General features: G+C 37.7%; 1 protein-coding gene across 1 annotated transcript in view; it reads left to right on the forward strand.

Annotated features, from left to right (window-relative positions):
* The first annotated feature begins 1,791 nt into the window (after positions 1-1,791).
* Positions 1,792-21,783, forward strand: part of LOC139733336 (tRNA:m(4)X modification enzyme TRM13 homolog) — a 29,913-nt gene continuing 9,921 nt past the window's right edge. The window contains exons 1-6 of the mRNA XM_071644174.1: positions 1,792-1,949; positions 5,783-5,829; positions 14,390-14,456; positions 16,163-16,225; positions 18,211-18,280; positions 19,518-19,703. Of these exons, the coding sequence (XP_071500275.1) occupies positions 1,806-1,949; positions 5,783-5,829; positions 14,390-14,456; positions 16,163-16,225; positions 18,211-18,280; positions 19,518-19,703 (577 nt within the window). The 5' untranslated portion in view covers positions 1,792-1,805. The remainder of the gene's footprint in view (positions 1,950-5,782; positions 5,830-14,389; positions 14,457-16,162; positions 16,226-18,210; positions 18,281-19,517; positions 19,704-21,783) is intronic.

Consider the following 21,783-nt stretch of genomic DNA (forward strand, 5'->3'; position numbering starts at 1 on the left):
CGTGACCAGTACACCGTGACTAAGCTGAAACATCAAATCATCAGCTAAATAGCTCTCTTTTTATATAGCATATAGGCTGAGAGTATCAACTTGGTCTTGTGGTCTCTTTATATCAGCATGTTTGTCAACTCCTTATTTCTGGAGATACTTCATCTTTAGTTCCCCAGCCCCACACAAACAAAACTCAACCTATGGTGTCACATACTGCAAACAGCGCACCATATATAGTATGATTGCCATTAACCCTGGACATACACATACAATGTTGAAACACAAAATTAACAGCTAAATGAAATGTTCGCTTAATCTCTTTTCTTTAACAATATTATGCACGTTGAGAGCATTTACATGTTGTGTTCTTGTGTTCTCTTTTATATCAGAATTTTTGTCAACTCCTCATTTATGAGATACTTTGTCTACCTCCCCTTCCTTCCCCCCCCCCCAAAAAAAAAGGTAATACTTTCAGGATGTAATATACCATGTACAGTTACAATGTAGTTCATGTTTATGATTTAATTGCCATTCAAAACTGGCAATTACACATCAAGCCATCCATTGCACTCTATGGAAGACTAAAGCTTACATAATTTACATAATGTAGGCCTGATAAGCATTGCACATGCCTGTTACAGTCGCAGGCTATGATTCCTGAACTGAACAGTATTTGGCATGTTTGTTCATACAAACATCAAACATAATTTCATATTTTAGTCTATCATACAGTATGATGCATGATTTGAGGCATATATAACTGAAGTCTACTCATACATGCGTGTATATATATATATATATATATATATATATATATATATATATATATTGTTTTCTTATAAGGTGGATACATAACAAAGAATAAGCAGGTTGTGTGGCCAGTAAAACACAATACAATTTCACACAAATTTCAAAATTTCCTCAGTGTACCTGCTTGAAGGTACACTGATAGTATCGATGTAAAACTTCAAAAGGTGTGAACATCTTATAGGTCTGACATTAATTGTGTGCCAGGTATTATGGCTGTATTACTGAGAAACCTACACTTATAACATGTTTAGTGTTATGGTATATACAATAGAGTAATGTGTGAACATTGTGTGTGTGTGTGTGTGTGTGTGTGCGCGCGTGTGTGTGCGTGTGTGCGTGTGTGCGTGTGTACGTGTGTGCGTGTGCGTGTGTGTGTGTGTGTGTGTGTGTGTGTGTGTGTGTGGTCAAATTGTGCATGCAAACTCCCCTGGTTCCCAGGGTACAGCTGGTAGTTTGCAGGCACAAACCCTTGTTGGGCGTAAAGGAGTCTGCGCCAAGACTACTACATGCACTAGGAGACTGGTGGGAGACGCTACAGGGCATATGGGACAGTGTAGTCTTGGCGCAGACTCCTTGACCGAAAACAAGGTTTTATGCATCCAAACAAGTGGTCTGGCAACCCCTTTCCCGACCAGATATTTTGTCAGTTTTTATTTTTTAATTATGTACACCCATAGGACATTCATTTAGGCCAAGTTTGGTCCATGGGCTCCATGGGGTAAATTACACCCGCCGGAGGGCCTTTTCGGGGGCCCGGGGGTCCCTGGGGGCCGAACCCGCCCTCAGGGACCAGGCTGCATGACGCTCATTTTTTCAGTGAGGAGGGTGGCCCCAGCAACTATGAGGGGTCAAACCTTTTGGGCTTGATGGGGTAAATTGACCAGCAGCCAGCTCTCAGACTAATAGCGGAGTGTCAAACAGGCCAACTTTCTGGGGTGGTGACAAGACCTCGTGTCGTCGGTAAAATCCAACCCGCCACATCCAACCCGCCACACAACGAGAAAATGGCAGAGTGTGAGAAACGCAAGTGTAACTTTTTTGTTACGAAAAGGAAGCGTTTTTGCAGACTGATGCCAGCAAAAGGAGAGAATTTTTGTGGCGAGCACCTCAACCACGAAAAGGCAGCTGGTGACGGCATGCAAAACAAGGTAACGGCTAGGTTCTAACTCGGCAGCTGGGGACGGGAAGCCCCACAGTAAACACCAGGCACAGCTAGTAAATGCACAATTATTGTAAGTCTAAACGTTTAATACACAGCTGTGCAATGCAATGGATGGAGCGCCCGACCGCGATCCGGGGTTATAGAGCACAAGCAGCCACGGAAGCGACGGCTGACATTTTCTGTATCGGTTACCACAGTTAGCTGTAAAATTACGTAAAGGCGTTAAAATATTCGGGGTTCCAGACCTTTAAACCATGCACAGTCACTCCTTACGACCTTACTTAACTCTAGGCACTCAAGGGCCCGAATTCACGAAGGTCGTTCAAACTAGACTGTGTAGACCATGGACAATGGTACAAAGTTTATGCCATGGGCATTTGTGATCAAATCAAAGCTCTCCCAATACTATAGCTCTTTCACTTTATACTTTCATAACAATCAATTCTTGGGCAAGTAGAATTGGATTCCACTAGGCCTACAAGGGCAAAATCGTGAAAATCGGCCGGCGCGGCCCCACCGCTGTGCGCGTGCACCCGTGCAAGCCAGGACAAGGTTAGCATGGTTAGGGTTTAGGGTTAGGTAGGGTTGTATTTTTTGTATTTATCATGAGTAAATTGCCTGTGAAATTAGTCGAAGGACATTAATTAGGGAGTCCTTCTGAGAATAAAAAGTTGAAGACTAAAGAAAAGAACTGGAGAAAGGGAGGACGAAAGATGCTATGCAGTACTGTAATCATGCTGAGTGAGCTGTGGAAATCAGCCCCACCGCTGTATCAATCTCGTGTAAGCGCCGTTTGGTGGGGCCGCATTCACGAGTATTATACTGTGGAAGAAAGCCCCACCGCCGTACTTATCTACCGATGAACGCCACACGGTGGGGCTGAATTCACGAGTATAAACGGGCGAGCCATATTATTAGTAGATAGTACGGACACGCAGTGCAGTGGTGGGGCTTATTTCACGAGTATGCCACTACAAGTTCGATGAAGAGTCTATTTGATGTCATCTGCTGTCCTAAGTATGGTATACACAGCCCAGTCGCTGTACAAACGCCATGCTCCGCACGACGTCTGTTAGGGCTAGCTAGTGCTGCAGTCCAAAATTGCTGAACCTTATTTGCATGCTGGATGGCGAAGCATACCATACCAGTGCCACTCACCAGTTGATGTCAAGCAATGAACAGTTAGATACCATTAGGGTAGCAAGATTTTTTTTGTTTTGTTATTACCTCTACCAAGAAGATTATTACTCTATGTGTTTGTCTTTGTGCAAAATAACTCAAATTGTGAACAAATATGGATGACACTTAAAGGGACTGTATAGTTTTGGTTGAGACTTGATTTCAGGTTTCTAACGTTTCTTGGTGAAATAATGAGAAACCTCTTATGAAATATGAAAAAGCATGTAATTCTGTGAGGAATTCAACGTTTACTTGATGAAAATTGGTTTTGAAATGGTTGAGATATCCAAAAAGAGCGATTCTAATAAAGTGTGGGACCCACGCTTTATTACGATTGCTTTGTTTTACTTTGTTTTTGGATGTTTCAGTAATTCCACACCTGATTTTCATCAAATAAACTTTGAATTCCTCTTAAAGCGGTATGTTATGTACTATAGAATAAGTGTTTTCCTGGTATCTCGCAAAAAGTTAAAAGCCCAATTCTTATCTCCACCAATACTGTACCATCAGATTAAGAATGACATATGGAACAGATTCATGATTAAATTTTGGTAGTGATCCAGGAATTTTTTTGAATTTTTGAAGGACTTTTTATATTTTGGCAGGAAGAGTCAATTCAATGAACTTGAATTCAAGCTGTGCATATTTAAGGTTTGCACTACGCACACTGAAGTGCGTGCTCTGCTCAGGCAAGGCGCCATGTATTAAACTGTACACGGCCCAGTCGCTGTATAGTATTAGTAATAGCGACAGGCACGGCGTGTGGTCGGGCTAGGCGCCGTGCAGCTGGAAGCTTATGACGTTAACAAAAGGCTTCAATATTTCATTTCATTCATTTTATTTTATTTCATTGTCCATAAAATGCAAAATCTTCATGAATCAAGTGGCATGTGTTACACATAAAGAGAGCACACACTCCAAAATGAAACACAAAAGATAACAAAACAGCACACCTTTCATTACGGTAATTCATTATTGTCCCCGCCGAACGAGTTCGAGCAGGGGACTATGAAACGGGCTCCGTACGTGTGTGTGTCCGTCTGTCCGTCCGTCCGTGTGTCCGTGTGTGCGTCCGTGTGTGATCAAAATCTTCAATTTGCTACTTCTCTGTCATTTATGAGCCAATTTTGATTCTGTTTGCTTTATATGATAGCACTACATGGGAGCTTTGAAACTTCTACACAGAATTTCAGTCGTGACCTTTGACCTTGACCTTTGACCTATATTGTACATTTTGCTACAAAATGCTACTCCTTCGCCATTTCTAACCCGATTTTGATTCCGTTTGCTTTATATGATGGCACTAGGTGAGGGCTTCAAAACTTCTACACAGAATTTTGACCTTTGACTTCTTTGACCTTTGACCTTGATTTTTTACCTACCGGTATATTGTACATTTTGCTACAAAATGCTACTCCTTCGCCATTTCTAACCCGATTTCGATTCCGTTTGCTTTATGTGATGGCACTAGGTGAGGGCTTCAAAACTTCTACACAGAATTTTGACCTTTGCCTTCTTTGACCTTTGACCTTGATTTTTGACCTATATTGTACATTTTGCTACAAAATGCTACTCCTTCGCCATTTCTAACCCGATTTCGATTCCGTTTGCTTTATGTGATGGCACTAGGTGAGGGCTTCAAAACTTCTACACAGAATTTTGACCTTTGCCTTCTTTGACCTTTGACCTTGATTTTTGACCTGTATTGTACATTGGCTACAAAATGCTACTCCTTCGCCATTTCTAACCCGATTTCGATTCCGTTTGCTTTATGTGATGGCACTAGGTGAGGGCTTCAAAACTTTACACAGAATTTTGACCTTTGCCTTCTTTGACCTTTGACCTTGATTTGTGACCTGTATTGTACATTGGCTATAAAATGCTACTCCTTCGCCATTTCTAACCCGATTTCGATTCCGTTTGCTTTATGTGATGGCACTAGGTGAGGGCTTCAAAACTTTTACACAGAATTTTGACCTTTGATGACTTCTTTGACCTTTGACCTTGATTTTTTACCTATATTGCACATTTTGCTACAAAATGCTACTTCTGGCGGGGACATATATTACGCACCGCGTAATTTCTACTTTTCCTTGTTACATATACGGTAACACAGAAATTTATACACCCAATAACAAAAAATACATCCACGACGTAAAATATTGCACCTAGTTCTTCCAAAACCCACATACATAGACGTATAGAAAATGAAAAACAAATATATCCAACTATATGTTTACCTTCATACCTATATACTCATTAACTTAGGATATTTATTACTATGTTTAAAAAAAAATAAAAAATGGGAAATTGGGTCGTTTTCAATATATGCATAATGTATGAGTGGAAATCACCAATCTCTATGACTATGGAAGAACAAGATCAGTGGTGGATATGAGCTGCTTGGCAGAGGTCTGCGCTCTTACAGTTTTAGAGAGCTTCTCTAGTTTGTATATTTTATGAAGATAGACATTTGTAGACTGTACTTTTTGAGTACTATTGTTATTGTATTAGTACAATATTATTAGCAGTATTTCTATCTATTTGTAATTGTCATTGACATGAATACATTTGTAATGAACGTAGTAAAAGTTGTGTGACATCCATCCATTCATTCATAATTTTTCTTCAATTTTTCAGGATCCGTCGTGCTTGAAGAGAATACCATGTCCCTACGACCCCCATCAGTAAGTTTTTGACTGCCTTTGTAGTAGGGTTGTATTCAGTCAGCAGCCATTAGACGCCACAAATTAAATGTGCATACAACTAGATGTCCGTGTTAATGGAATGTTACTACATACAGTCAAACCTGTTCATAGCAGCCGCCCAAGGGAAACAACAAAAATGGCCACTATAGACAGGTCGGTGGCCATTTGAATTTCAACACTTGCATTGGATAAGAGCATAAATACTGCATATTAATCTTTGAAAAAAAAGAAGTAAATAAGTGCATGAGCAGCTACAAGATGGGTTTTTTTTCTGGGGGGGGGGTACAATTTACTTCATTTTAAATGGTTCTTTTAGCCTACTTTTGTTTTTATTTTTAAAATAACATTTCGACTCTTAATTCATGCCTGACAAGCTGGTTCGTACCCGTTTTGCATGAATGGGGTTCATGAGCGAGTTCGAGGGGATGGATAATGTGCAAAGTTGACAGAAATAACAAACAATACCCAGCCAAGTATCCTGTTGTTCTTTATATTCAAAGGGATTTCAATCACTAGTTTGAGGACATTTTGGTAAAATTCTAAGATGTTATTAGGAGCTGTCTCTGCCTTTGTAGCATATATTCACATTGACATTAATGAAGCCTAGATCTAGTCAAGTGAGCGGCAAGACGGCTTTTCATGGCAAAGAGCTGCGTTTGTCAATCATGTCTGTGTGATTGTGACTGAGCTAGGACTCTGGAGAATTCTCGCAATGAACGCAAAACCATTGTATTCATGGCTTATTTAAAAGTACTGTTTACTGTTTGGAACAGTGATAAAAAAAGTGTTTGAGTTGTCACATTTGATGCATATATGTGTGGATTAACTACACGCAGCTGCACGTCTACCCTCTTGTAGACGTCATTTTCAGCGGTGGGTGTACGTTTCCTTCATGAATATCTTTATTTATTGTAGAAAACTAAAATATAAGGAATCCCCATAGTCTATGATTTTCATTCAATAATCGGTAGCATGCGATTTTAAAAAAAAAAATTACGTCAAAAACCCACCGAAATCCATGATTAAAATCAGGTCTGTAAGCGTCCGTATTGCAGCACTCCTCATCTTCTGCGTGTTATTTGAATGGCAATCACTCTCGTATACTACAACGTAGTGAGTCGGAAAAGTTCATATGACCTAGTCGGGGCGGAAGTGATGACCTTGTGGGAGCGAAAGTGACGCAGCAAAGGTCAGATCATGAGAGCAGCACGCGCGGAAATACATGTACGTAGCAGATGACAAGCTTTAGGTAACACACAAAACGCACTGGCGTACGTAAAATGTTACCACGGTACTTCCGGTTGAGTGTTCGTGGTAGTTCGTTGATTTTGTGAATCATCGCACAATCTACTCTGAAAAATTGAACGATAAGGTCTGGATACCAACAAAACACCAAATTCAACTCAACCATCAGCAAAATACGATGTAGGTGAGTGGTAAAAATCATCTTACTGTTAAAATCAAACAAAATAAAAGACATTTTATGTGATTTTGCCGTCAAAAGCGACGATCGTTTACAACGTTTAAACACTAGCATATGTCAGACTGCTGTGCGAAGATCAAGATCAACTCCTCAAAATATCACTACTTTCCTTATATTTATGCAATGCCTGAAGGTTTTTTTTTTTTACTTGATGTATATGTATTACCCAATATATATTCTGTGGGAAGTTTCTTGCCAAAAGGTAAAAGGTCAAAGGTCAAGTGAAAGTGCTGAATTGCACTTTTTCCTCCATATCTCAAAAGTAACTCGAGGTATCATCATGAAACTTACATATTTATGCATGTTCAACCTAACAGTGATTCTCTTTGGAAGTGTGAGGTCAAAGGTCAAAGGCCAGGTTTAGATAATGCTATTTTCCCATTTGATACTGAAATTATACTTTTTCTCAATACCATGAAAATTACTCAATGCATAAACTTATAAAAGGGTCAAAAGTCAAGTAAAAATCATCAGTTCCCCAAATACCTGCACTCTGACATTTTAATCATTCATCCAATTGAACCTAGTTCTAGGAAAGTGAACATTCAGCACATTTGTGTCAAACCTGTCATTTTAATATTTTGCCAATTGTGTGAAACTGTCATCACACATTGTCAAGACATTGTACTATAGACCTATTAGGAGAACCATGCATTATGGCGGAGGCATATCAGTCGCCGTAGCGATATATCTAATTCTTCATATCTTGGATATTACTCAGTGCATAAACTTACATGTATAAAAGGGTCAAAAGTCAAATAAAAATCTTCAAATCCCAAATACCTGCTCTCATTATATAGACAATATTATAGCCGTTCATCCAATTAAACCTTGTTCAAGGAAAGTGGACAGTCAGCACATTTGTGACAATAAACATGTCATTTTTAGATTTTGCCAGTTATGTGAAACTGTCATCACACATTGTCAAGACATTGTACTATAGACCTATTGGGAGAGCCATGCATTATGGTAGAGGCATACCAGTTGCCATAGCGACACTTTTCTCACTAAGCCACAACTGTAGACAGTTTAGTTTAGAAACAATTTTATTATAACTATTGTTCACATTTTTTCTATCTAACAATACTTACCATTGATTATACTGATTAATTTTTTACACTGGTTGTTTCTATCCCTCACTCACATTTTAAAACTATTCTGAAGCACTAAAGCTGGGTTTTTGTTTCATTTACAAATGGTTAATAATGCCTTTAACGGCGGTTGAGCAAAAATATTGTTGCTGGTCAATAGCACAATCAGGGTATGCAAATGCGTAATCAGGGGAAAAATGAGAAACTTTGGTGAAAATGTGTTTTTTGCTGTTTGGTGTAACTGAATGTACAAATTTTGTTTCGTGTAAAGAAAGAGTCAAAATTTTGCATTGAAATGCACATAAATTAGCATTTTAATCAGGAATGTCAAATTAAAGTAAAATGACTAATATATTGGAAAAATTCATTTAAAAAAAAAGGAGAAATGCTTTTTTCATCTGAAATTGCTTTTAGATAAAATTCCTTATAAACTCCTCTTTCATTCACCACTAGCACATAACCATGACATATTTTCACTACCCAAAATGGATGATCAATTTCATAGGCATTACTTTGAATTCATATAAAACCACTTTTATATATTTTATAATATTTCACTTTTGCCAAAGAGAAAAGAGGTGAAACTTTCAGGAATAGGTAACATACATATGCTGGCCATTATTACAAAGTTTTATGAAATTAGGGCTGGTATATTGGAAGATATGATATTTTTCATCAAAAGAATTATCTTTACATTTTGACCTTGAATATTCATATATGTGCGCATAGTGTTTGGTTCCATTCTCACATTTATAAACACAGATAGAGGAATGAATATGAGATTTATGTTGACTTGAGTTGATATCTAAGCTGTGACACTCAAACAATGACATATTAAAAGCCAAAATACTATGTTTTTGCTTATGATATCTTTAAAAAATGAAAAAAGCATTGAAATAAGAACACTGAACACTTATCATATGACCTTCATGCAGTAGAAGATGATCAGTCTTATTTTTCCTCAGCAATTTGTAAATATATAAAAGAATAAGTTCTTATTGCTCAAATTTGCTCAAATTTTCACACAGTAGATTACTACATATATGACCGTGCATCACAAAACAAACAAAAAGTCGCCCCCCCCCCCCTTGATTTTACATGAGGACTCAAAGGTGAAATGGGTCAACCGAGTCAATTTTGAGTTTTCCATATTTTCTGAAAAAGCTATTCTTCTACATTATTCTTGAGTTTGGGATCATTAATTGAATGGGAAATTGGGTTTTCAGCTGTTTTTCTACCACCCTTTTTTGGTAGAGTATTTTTATCAGGTTTTTCTTAGAGGCCCCTTTCATTTCTTGAAAATTCTTTGCACCCTCTTCACTTTCAACTCTAATAACTTTTGAAAGGATGATGCTACTGCTCTGATAGCTGACATTTATGGTGGTCAGAATGTCGTAATAGACCATGCTCAAATTCAGCTTAATTTGATAATCCCTTAATTGTTGGTGCTACAGTGGTTAACATCATATTTTTGTCCCATTCATTGCGCAGGTAGCACGGCTTACTATAGAGTAAGCACTTGAATATACCCTGTACTGCAGAGCCTCTTTTCTCAGTTCACACTATCCAGAGTGTGTGCTTTCTTTTCAATATTTATATACAATATGTAGGTTAGGAGAATCCATTTCAATTGAGTTATACATCATTTTTAAAGCTTAGAGTCTGCTCTTTTAGAATTTGCCCTTAACTAAAAATCCATGTCTGGCGACTTTTTGTTTGTTTTGTGGTGCAGGGTCACATATGTACAATTTATGGGTAAAAAAACAAGGATATTGAATAAGGGGAAAAGATTCTTTTAAGTTGTCAAATTAGGAATATGCCTCACTGAAAATACTAAAAAAACGGCTGCACTTATTTTCCTCAGCATTTGAAAATGGCTCAAAACTCAAAACTGGCTAAACATTAAATTGGCAAACAGCACACCATATGTGTGACCCTGCATCACAAAACCAACAAAAAGTCGCCAGACATGGATTTTTTTTGTTAAGGGCAGATTCTTAAAGAGCAGATTCTAAGCTTTAAAATGATGTATAACTTAATTCAAATGGACTCCCCTAACCTATCAAAATACTAGAAGAAAAGCACACACCCTGGAAAAGTGTGAACTGAGAAAAGAGGCTTTGAAGTACAGGGTCTATTAAGCACTTAATCTTTACCAAACCGTGCTAGCTGTGCAATGAAAAGGACAAAACGCAGGATGTAAACCACAGGAGCAACAACAATGAAGAGATTATCAGATTAGGATGACATTGAGCATGTTCCATTAACATATTCTGTCCATGATTAATGCCAACTTTCAAAGCAGAAGAGTTAGCATTTCAAAAGTTATTAGACTTAAAAAGTGAAGAGTGTGTAAAGGAGTTCAAGAAATGAAAGGGGGACTCTGAGACATACTTGATCATTCTATTCTCCCAAAAAAAGGGTTGTAGAAAAATTGCTGAAAACACACTTTTCCATTCATGTTATGATCCCAACCTAAAGATTAATGTAGAAGAAGGATAGCTCTGTCAGAAAATATGAAAAACTCAAGATTGACTTGGTTGACCCATTTCACCTTTTTTCAGTCTTCACATAAAATCAGGGGTGCGACTTTTTGTTCGTTTTGTGATGCACAGTCACATATTGCAGTGTATCTTCAGTACTTTTAGGAAAAGCAGAAAAATAAGCTGTTTCTCCATGTATAGCTGTACAGCATGGGTAAAAAAGTCACAATGTCACAGAAATAAGCCGGCATTACACTCCTACCATGATGGGACTTCAGACCTCATAACTTTCTCCAGCAGAATTGACCACTGTCTTTTTATTGCATGCAAGCAATGCCAGGAAAAAATCCATTAATTTGATACCAAACACATAGGGGTAGACTTAAAATTTTAAAATCTTAATTTCACGTAAGTTGTAAAACGCTTTTTTTTTTATGCATTATACGGGTTTGGGGGGACTTTTTGGTAAGAAATGTTCAGTAATTACCAGTAAATAAGAAATTAGCTATTGTATTATCCCATGTAATTATTCATGTCTAAGCATGCTGCATGTGAATTTTGAAGTCAGTGCATTTTTTTAGAAGTTACAACAGTTTAAAGTGAGAAAACCATGATTGCATACCCTGATTGTGCTTATCACCAGCTGCTATGCGCAGTTATATATTCACCACGGGATAGAAAATGAGTAGCTGCTGGCCGCGTTAGGCAGGTGGCAGCTTTATTAGGGGGTCTATAATACAACGATTTTGAACGGGGAATTTTTCAGTGGCCACTATAAGCAGGTGGCTGCTAAGGCAGGTTTTGACTGTACTTTCTGTATCTCAAAGATTGTATGTCTTCAATGTTTTAAATACTTCTGTCATAGAATATTTCATATCAACTGGTCAGATACCATTCGAGGAAATTACCGCATCCAAGCCAGGAACTCTCCTTGCTCTCACACCCTTTGGTGGATGTCCAGCATACTAAATTTGTGACATGAGTGTGATTAATATAGGTTTTAGAATTATGGATTGCACACCTTAAATTTTGGCCATTAGTCTCCTGGGTCCTTCTCATCATGTGAAAGTATGGTAATTTATTACAAAATACTATTTTTCTTTATGGTGAAATTTCTGTATTCAGTCATATATGCCAAGTACCCCATGGGACTGTCCAGTCTTTGCTTGTGGCAGTCTTTCCATTTTATGTGTCTTTTGTAAATTTCATGCAGTTTAATAAGATAACTATAGATACTGGTGCTGTTAGTTGAGTTGGTATCATGACTGCAGTACAGAACTACACTTAGTATTAAACAAGTGCACAATTGGCTTTATTTGCAACAGGTTAATGTGTAGTGTTGCACCATTCTGAAAGATTGAAATTTGGCAACATCACACATTTTTTCTGCAGGTCAAAGTTGAGAGACATGAGTAGAAGACATTGCAAATGGTAGCATGGGACAGCAAGCGTTGAATTTGAGTTTCAGTTTAGTTTATTTTACATGGATCAAAAGCCAGCTTTCAGCTGAATAGCTGTTTTATAGCAAGGCAGTATTTTACAGTTGAATAACAGAGAATATACACAGAAAAATTACAAACATAAACAATCATATACAATTAACAACCTACACTGAACAAGTGACATTGGTTTATTGCCACTTGGTCTAATATCAGGTGGTCTACTTCCTAGTCTTCTAACACCACTACGCCTAAACTCGTTAGGTCTACTATCAGTTTCGTCTAATGCCTGTTTGGTCTAATCATCACTTGGTCCAATGCCCAGTTTGGCTAATTATCTTTTCGTCTAATGACCAGATGGTGTAATTGCAATTTTGTCTCCTATAATTTTTCCCATTTTGTCTAATAAAATGTGGCTATTAGACAAAATGAGCATGCCTGGCAGCCCATCTGGAAGTAGACCTACTGGTAATGAGGCTAAGTGGCAATTGAACTAATGGTCATTAGACGTCGAGACGTATGGCCGAGAGGTTAAAGGCGACGTCGCCAGAGACGTGAGGTTGCACACGTGCGGGTTCGAACCCCACAAGAGCACGAAACAAAAATAAATGGTCATTAGACGAACTAGTTGTAGACGAAACGGGATTAGACCATGTGGGTTGAGACTAAATGTCTGTTAGAAAAAGAGGGAGTAGACCAAGTGATAAATCACTGTCACATTAATGACAGTGTGCATAGACAGTGTGACTAGACAAAAATGTGCAAGCACATTACCATTTGACATTATAACTTAAAGGACAAGTTCACCTTTATAAACATAAGGATTGAGAGAATGTAGCAATATTAGTAGAACACATCATTGAAAGTTTGAGGAAAATCGGACAATCCGTTCAAAAGTTATGAATTTTTGAAGTTTTTGTGCAGTAACCGCTGGATGAGAAGACTACTGCAGTGTGTGAAAAACTTAGATGTCACATGCGTACAACAATATAAGGAAAATATAAAGAGAATTTCACAAAATTTCATCTTATGAAAAAAGTACACATTCCCCCGACTCGTTACCGACAAATGTTATGGGTGATATTATTCCCCCTGCCTTTAGAAAGAGAAAAGTCAAGTGCTCTTTTATTATGCGAAAAAAGTGAAAATATGTTGAATTTTCTTTATATTTTCTTTATACTGTTGTACGCATATGACTCACAAGCTGTAGTAGTCTCCTCATCCAGTGGTTCCAAAACAGAAATTTTAAAAATTCATAACTTTTGCATCGATTGTCCAATTTTCCTCAAACTTTCACTGATGTGTTCTACTAATATTGTTGCATTCTCTCAATCCTTATGTTTATGAAGGTGAACTTGTCCTTTAAGTAGTGTGTCCCACAGCAGGGTAGCATGTTTATAATGGGTTACAATGTACCTTACTTTCCACCTTTGCCACCATGTACTGGAAATGATATTCAGCTCCTGAATCTGCTTAATTACAAATACATTGGAAGCAGTGTGACATTCACCTTTATAGAAAATAGGAGACCATGAATGGTTAAGGAAAGAATATGAGTAAATGGTGCATGCTTATCTTATGCAAATATCAAAAAAAAAAAAAAAGCCTGTGTGAATTCATTGCTACTTTGCTCTATGCAATTCCTTTTCTTTTCTTTACTTTTCTTTTCTTTTCTTTTCTCTCTTTTTTTTTTTTTTTGATTGTGGGATAAAGCTCTGCTCATAGAATTGTATGAAATCTCTTTTCCAATAGGTATCAGGTAATGATCTCTCTTGTAATACATGCAGGGAACGGTTGTTGTGTCACTTTAATGTTCTATCAGCCTGCCACTTGAGAGTAGTCAAAGTGCATTCCTTTTGTGTGACATAGTACTCTGGCCAAGAAATTACAATGTTAAATGTGATAGAATTAGTTGAACTGCAGTCACAGTGAGTTAATACTGAGTATAATATGTCTTTAATAATGTAAGCACTGGATGTTTACATTTGAATGAATTTGCAAGCTTATGAATCATTTAATGATTTTACTGTTTATTCCATGAAGCACTGTTGCCACAAAACATTTGGACAAGCACCTCAAAGTCTGCAATTCAAGGCCTAAAGAGCAACCTGTAAGTTTAATAGTGTGATAAATTCAAGGAATAATTTATGTGATTCAGTCACAAATATTTGTGACCCGCTACAACAAAATGATCCTAAAGTCGGGCGAGGTCAATTATTTGAAAATTGCATGGCTTAATTTCCTAATCTTTCTGCTTTAAATTGATATTTAAACATCTTATAAAAATAATTGGCTGCGGAGGTATCGATGTTTAAAAGAGAGCATGTCGAGACGTCTGGGAAATCACTGTTTCGAGAAAAGCACCCTAAAAGTTTTCCTTGCGACGCAATCGCGATCAAGAAACACGCAAGTCAGTTTTCACCTCCGGACAATAGAAGGCAAGCCCTAGCAACTCCCGAAATGCTCATTCATGCACAGCGTCGGCGGTCTCCTCACCGACCAATCAGTGACCAGGATGCCAGGAGAAGCGGCTGGGCATAGCGCACCCCGCCTGCATGCACCAGTCGACTGGGCAGTGTGTGAGCTTCACGCTTCGGTTAGCGGCAAGCAGCAAACTGACCAATGAGATCACTCTGGTCGTTGTCAGGGGCGGAGCCTATCTGTGGCGCTCAATCCAAATTTTGGAACCAGTTTCTGCTTCGTTGAAACGCTAAAAAACATCGCCCAGAAAAACACTATTTTTTGGTCTTTCCTTTCACCATTTTGCTTCAAAATTTCGACAGATGGTAGAAGATATGTCAGACTACAGTAATATGTCAACATCAGAAAATCGTAAGTTTTGACCAATTTTGATGCTCTGACTTCAAACTTGATTTTCACGGCTTCGACCGTGCGCGACTTTAGGACCCTTTTGTTGTAGCGGGTCACATTTTGTTTCTCTGCATCATGGGTGCCAGAGCTTGTCCATCCAGTCATTTTATCTCCTTGTTCATTATTTTGTCAGTCTTTAGTTAATCTACTTGTCTCTCCACATCAAGATTGTCTAATGAATGCAAAGAAAAAGGGAAAACTGACCAGAAATATATAGTATGACTTAAAATGAGCAAAAAAAAGAAAAGAAAAGAAAAGGGATTCCATCAGGCTTCAACCGGAGACCTACGGATTGCTAGACTTGAGAGTTCTAGGAAATTTAAAGGTTTCAAGGACGAACAACACGCTAGGACTTTCCATAGTTCAATCAGTAGGAGTGCTGGTCCAACAATCTTCAAGTCTCAGTGGAATCAATTTTCTCTGCTCATTTTCATTCAAATTTCATATTTCTTGTCAGTTTCCCTAATTGTGTGCATTTCCTATCCTCATATACACAAAAGCTGCAACACTTCGGTAATCCCTTGCATTATATCCCCAAGATGATTTTTATCCTGTAGGTTTATGTCAGGTTCATTTAGCTTCTGACCTCACAAGCAGTGAAAATTATGAGGTCAGAGCTGGGACCACATAGAGGGCCAGTTTTAATGTTTTGATCTTCTGTTTTAAAACACATGGTGACATTTTCTACACACTTGGTAGACTTCTATTTACTCAAGTTTGCTACGTTCTTCTTTGGTAAAGTCTAGATAGGAGTGCATGAAGGGTGAACTTTAGATACTCAGGTGAGCACTGGACCCACTGGGTGTGATGTTTTGTTTTTCTACCATTCATGAAGGCATGGATACTGACTGTGTGCAGTCACTTAACTCAAGTATTAAACTGTCTGCCATGTGTAAGCATGAGTAGGTACCTAAGTTTGATCAGGATTCTCTTCTTCCTCCTCAGGACTACTTTGTGAAAGGTATCAATGCTGGAACTGCTGAGGACATGCGGGATGATATTGAAGCAGTAAGACATCAAAGCAGTAAATTTCAGTTGTCAAGTTGTTGTATAGCATTATTCAGCATATATGTGTATGTTCTGACCATTTCCTCAACTGCAAATCCAGCAAATAGTCTTTGACAATATGATGAGTTACAGTGTGGCCATATGGGGTGTTTTGCAATTTGCAAATAATTGCTAATTTTGAAACAACCATTCTGATTGGCTCAATTAGACAATGCAACAAAGATTTTGATTGGCCAGTGACAATCAGTTGCAAGTGATTGCAACTTTCTTGCAACACCCTAATAGACTGCAGTAACCTAATACATATGCACAAGACTTATCACAAGGACTACAATAGACTGCAAACCCTAGTCATGTATTGACAGAAAGAGGAGCAAAAATGTGTATAGTTATGGCTACTACCATATTAAGAGAAGCTTTTTTATGCCTCTGCCATGAAGTGGTGCTGGAAGCATAATGTTTTCTGGTTGTACGTCCATCTGCTTTCGTTTACGCGATAACTTGAGTAATATTGACTGGAATTTTACCAAACTTGGTTCAAGTATAAAGTATGATGGGGCAATTACTTATTTTGGGTGAAATCAGCTAAAGGCCAAAGGTCAAAGGTCAAGGTCAAATCATTAAATTGTATCTGTTTACGCAATAACTCAAGACTTGATCAAGCAAATTTCACCAAACTTTGTTCGAGGTTAATGTATGATGGGACAATTACTTGAGTAGTTTTTGAGTGAAATCGGACAAAGGTCAAAGATCAAGGTCAAATCTTAAAATTTATCTGTTTATGTGATAACTTAAAACTGGATGAAGCAAATTTCACCAAACTTGGTCCAAGGATGATATATGATGGGGCAATTAATTGCGTAGTTTTCAAGTGAAGGTGAAAAGAGGTCAAAGGTCAAAAGGTCAAGGTCAAATGCTAAAAATGTTGCTATTTCCCCCATATCTATGCAATGCCCGAAGGTATTTCTTGAAACTTAGTGTAGACATGTACTACTGTGTAAAGATTCTCCAGAGAGAGAGAGTTTGTCATAAGGTCAAAGGTCAAAATGTCAAAGGTCAGGTGAAAATGTTACAATTTCACTTTTCTCGCAGATGGTGGTATCTTCATGGAACTTGGTACACTGTACTGTACACATATACTGACTGGCAGGGATTATCCAGGGAATTTAGGGGTCATGGGTCAATAGTCAGGGGGTCAAAGGTCAAGGCCAACTCCTCAAAATTTCACTATTTCCTTCAAGTATATGCAATGCTTGCAGGATTATTTGAAAACTTGGTATATACATGTATTACCTACTGGAGATTCTCTGGGAAATTTCCAGCCAGAAGGTCAAAGGTCAAAGGTTAAGGGTCAAAGGCCAGGCTAAAATGCAAAAAGAAAAAGAGTCTATTTTATACTGTAATAACACTTTTTCTTCATACCTTGAAAATTATTCAATGCATAAACTTATAAAAGGGTCGGTCAAAAGTCAAGTAAAAATCCTCAATTCCCCAAATACATGTACCTGCACTCGAACAATTATAGCAAACCTAGTTCAAGGAAAGTGAACATTCAAGACATTTCTGACCATTCTGTCATTTCAGTATTTTACCAGTTATGTGAAACTGTCATCACACATTGTGAAGACATTGTACTATACACCTATTGGGAGAATCATGCATTATGGCGGAGGCATACCAGTCGCCATAGCAACATTTCTAGGTTTTTTTTTTATTTGTCAATATCATATGAAATCAAGATGTAAAAGTACATCATTTATCATTCAAGTGTGCAAACATGCTGTAATGTTTCATGTATGTTTCAGTGCATATGTATGATGTTTTCTTTCTGCCTGACTTTACATCAAGAGTTCTCATACTGAACAGTGTACTGTTTCTAAAGACCATTATGTTGTATAAATTTGAAGAAAAAAAAAGAAAAAGAGGGCACATATGAACAAAGTACATTTATACAGTGTATAACATTGTACTTTTAATATTGCCAGCTTCATCTTGCATCTTTCTCTTTGGGAGAGCTGAGGGACATCATAGCTAAAGTCGAACAAGTCTTTGCAGGTAAATTTTCTTCGATTAATGCAATATTTGAATTAGCACTCTAATATGGCCCATAGATCCTGAATTTATGATGATGAGCATCATGTTCATAAAGTGGTATGTTCAATTCACAGTAATCATTATGTTGTGGTATGTTTTAATCTACACTTTGAGTTTATAAATTCAGGGCTGCACACTAACCTATTCTTTCTACTGGTTTGACCTGTCTGTCAGACCAGTTTTTCCATTTTTTACTGGTCCATTTCTGAAAAAGTTACTGGTCCAACAGTGATTTTTACTGGTCCTGGACCGTCGGAGCAGTGCCAGTGTGCAGCATTGGTTTATTATATGGCTCCGCCCAATGAAAGGAAGGTGCTTGTAACTCTTTGATTCAGAGCAAGGATGGCTAGTTTCTGTATTATCACAACTGATATCATTGTCTCACTTCATCACTGTGGATGAAAGTATTTTGAAAGCACCTAGACACAGCAAGTAATGATGTACAAGATGAAGACAGTTGTTGCGCCCACCCCCACCCCCCCCCCAAAAAAAAAAAAAAATTATAGATATAGATATAGATAAATAAATGAATAAAGATAATTGTACCCGATTAACAGGCTCCATATTTTTTTTTTTTTTAATGAAATGCCATTTTGCCCAATATTAGCACATGCCTTACAACATGTTATTCACTGCTCAGTACAAACTAGAAATATTTAGAGTCAGTATGAGTGACAAGGCTGTATGCGAAATGCCTGTGATACTTTCTTTTCATAAAATGCAAGAGAAATTGTAGTACATGTATTTACACTCTTGCTATATCTGTCTAGAAAAAAGATTTAAAAGATGAGTCTAACCAGTGCACAGATTGATTGTTAAGGGCTACACATGCAATCATGTCTAGACTTTTCTTTACTAAGGACAATACTTGCAGGTTGCATATTTGGCTATCCTGACCTTGTGTTCTCCCAAAACTAAACTAGATTGCCTGAATTCACAATGTAGTTTAAATCTTGTCCATTTATGTACATAAGCCAATTTGAAATTAGCCTGCCTTTCTTTTAAACTGCAGTCAAACGTGTAAGAATAGCTTATTTTACAGTTTCCTTAGTTTTAGAATATGTGACTTAGAGGGGGCAATATGGTTACGGGTCACACATAGAAGATGATGGTTAGGAAGAAAGACGCCAGCGGACTTATATAATTGCAAAGTTTGTTAATAGATTTCAAACAGAAATCTCATTGTATTTACCACCAGATCACGTTCCTCCCATTAAGATGAAAGTTCTTCACCATGACATCATGAGAGCAGAGTTAAACAAGGAAGAGAATGGTATCTCAGCTCGCAAGCATCTTGTCCAGTTAGATTCTCTCCTGGGTCACATGCAGCGAGTTGGACTCCTTGACCCAGACTTATGCTTCATCGAATTTGGAGCTGGGAGAGGTATTTCATGGCATTTATTATAATATATGATTCGGGCCCCTTATAGGACTACGAAATCGATAAGAAATATCACATTACAGGTGCAGCTAACAGAAAATTGCTGATTTTAGCAGTCCTACAATGTAAGGGATGGGAGATTGCCTGCGTCTAGGATTTCTTGTAAGCAATATTCGAAGGCTGTCTGAGAAGCTATAATTATGAAGGGGGTACAGGTTGATCACTTGAAGTTTATGACAAGCAAGAAACATTGAGCGGTTCTTATCTTGCTTGCAGGTCGGCTTCTCTGTATGATACATGAACATCTCTTTCATGTGTCTTACCATGTAAATCCTAGCACAATGCCATTGAGTACACTTAATTCCAATGCTTTTGGTATGTGTAGATGTCTAATGGAGTTGTGATATAACTTTGAATCCTTACAATTATATTTAATTGTGCATGATCAGAACAGACAAGACTCGTGATGGGGAGAGTACTGTCGTACAGGAGCAGATGATGTGTGTAGGCAAGGTGTTGCACTGGAGGCATCTATCACTCTAACATTGTAGATACAGTTGTATGAAGAACATAAACATCTACGCACTAAAAAACAACACAGTCTATGGAGATCAAAAAGCACAAAGATATCAAATAATTCCAATTTAAAGGTTGATGACAAGTCAAACTGCAAAGCACTTATTGATACAGGTACAAAAATTATCCAACGCAAAAGGTTAAAAATGTCAACAACAACAAAAAGTTGACTCAGCATTGGATAAATAACCTGGCCACAGCTAATAGTAATAATGATATGCACATGTCTTACATAACACATACTCATAGAAATAGTACCTGTGCATTTTGAAATTTCTAGAATGTTGCAAAAGTAGGGAAAAATATAGAGATGAAGGAAAAGAAAGAAAGAACATAAAAGTGTAGGTCTGAACTAGAGCTATAAAGTTAATTACCTGTAAACAAATGAGTTTTCAAAGATGTTTGAGTTGTTTAACAGAGCCAAGTAGCCTGACAATTTGCAGAAATAAAACACCGCCATCTCAACATTTAAATATTGTGTCTTTGCATGAGATGTCATTAATTTCACTTCTGATAATCTGAAAAGGATACTGCTAATGAGGTATTTTCTTACCAGTCCTCCAAGGATACTGAATCAGGTTTGAAGAAATTAATATTTCATGTTTGATTCTTTTTTGTTGTTCACAAAACAAATTAGTAATTGCGGCAGTCAGTTTTATGAATGAAATTTGGTTTTACATCTTTATATTTCTTTTTTGATCAGTTTCAGTGAATGTTAAACTGTACTAATGATGGTGCAATATGACCAATATATATACAGTCAACCTCGCGTAAGTCGACATAATCGGGACTGAGAAAAACACGTCGACTTACGCGAAAGTCGACTTACGCGTAAGTCGACATTTTGTCGACTTATAAATGAAAACTAATTTCCCCTATACAGAGTAAGATCACGATGAAGATCGCTACCCAGATCTTACTCCTTTTGCCGCCAAAACATGCCTACTGACATTAGCAACAATTATGTTTTAGTTCATGCATAAATCTCGCGCGGATTAGTAACGACAACGCACAATTTCCAAATTTCTTTAGAGATTTTGAGAGAACGGGATCAGAAACCTGGGCCCGTTTCTAGACACTGTACGTTTTAAATTTGATTTGAAAAATCAAACGCATATTCCTCAAATTGCATGCAACTTTGCGATTTAAATTGAAGTGCGTTGCTGCGAAGATATGCGTGTGAATTAATATGATTCTGTCGGTATAATTTTTCAGTGCCGACTGAGTTGAAATAGGATGTGTGATTTTCCCTCCCTGAGTCGCCATATTTGTTATGCTTAAATTTCTATTGCCATACTCTGAAAATGAATTGTTCTCGCTCTCCGATTCGCAACATTACCGCTCTGTACGGCGCGGGCCAGTCTGAAATAAAAAGAAGAAGAAAAGTTTGTTAATCCAAAAACGACATGTTTACTAACCTTCGTAACGACAAATCTCTTTCCATCGTCGGACTAATTGAAGTTTGGACTGAGATTTAAACCTTCGGCATTGCGAACTGTAACAATAA

The sequence above is a fragment of the Diadema antillarum genome, unplaced genomic scaffold (genome assembly GCF_040938485.1).
Source record: "Diadema antillarum isolate AM-2024a unplaced genomic scaffold, OU_Dant_1.0 seq00000471_RagTag, whole genome shotgun sequence".
NCBI lineage: Eukaryota > Metazoa > Echinodermata > Echinoidea > Diadematoida > Diadematidae > Diadema > Diadema antillarum.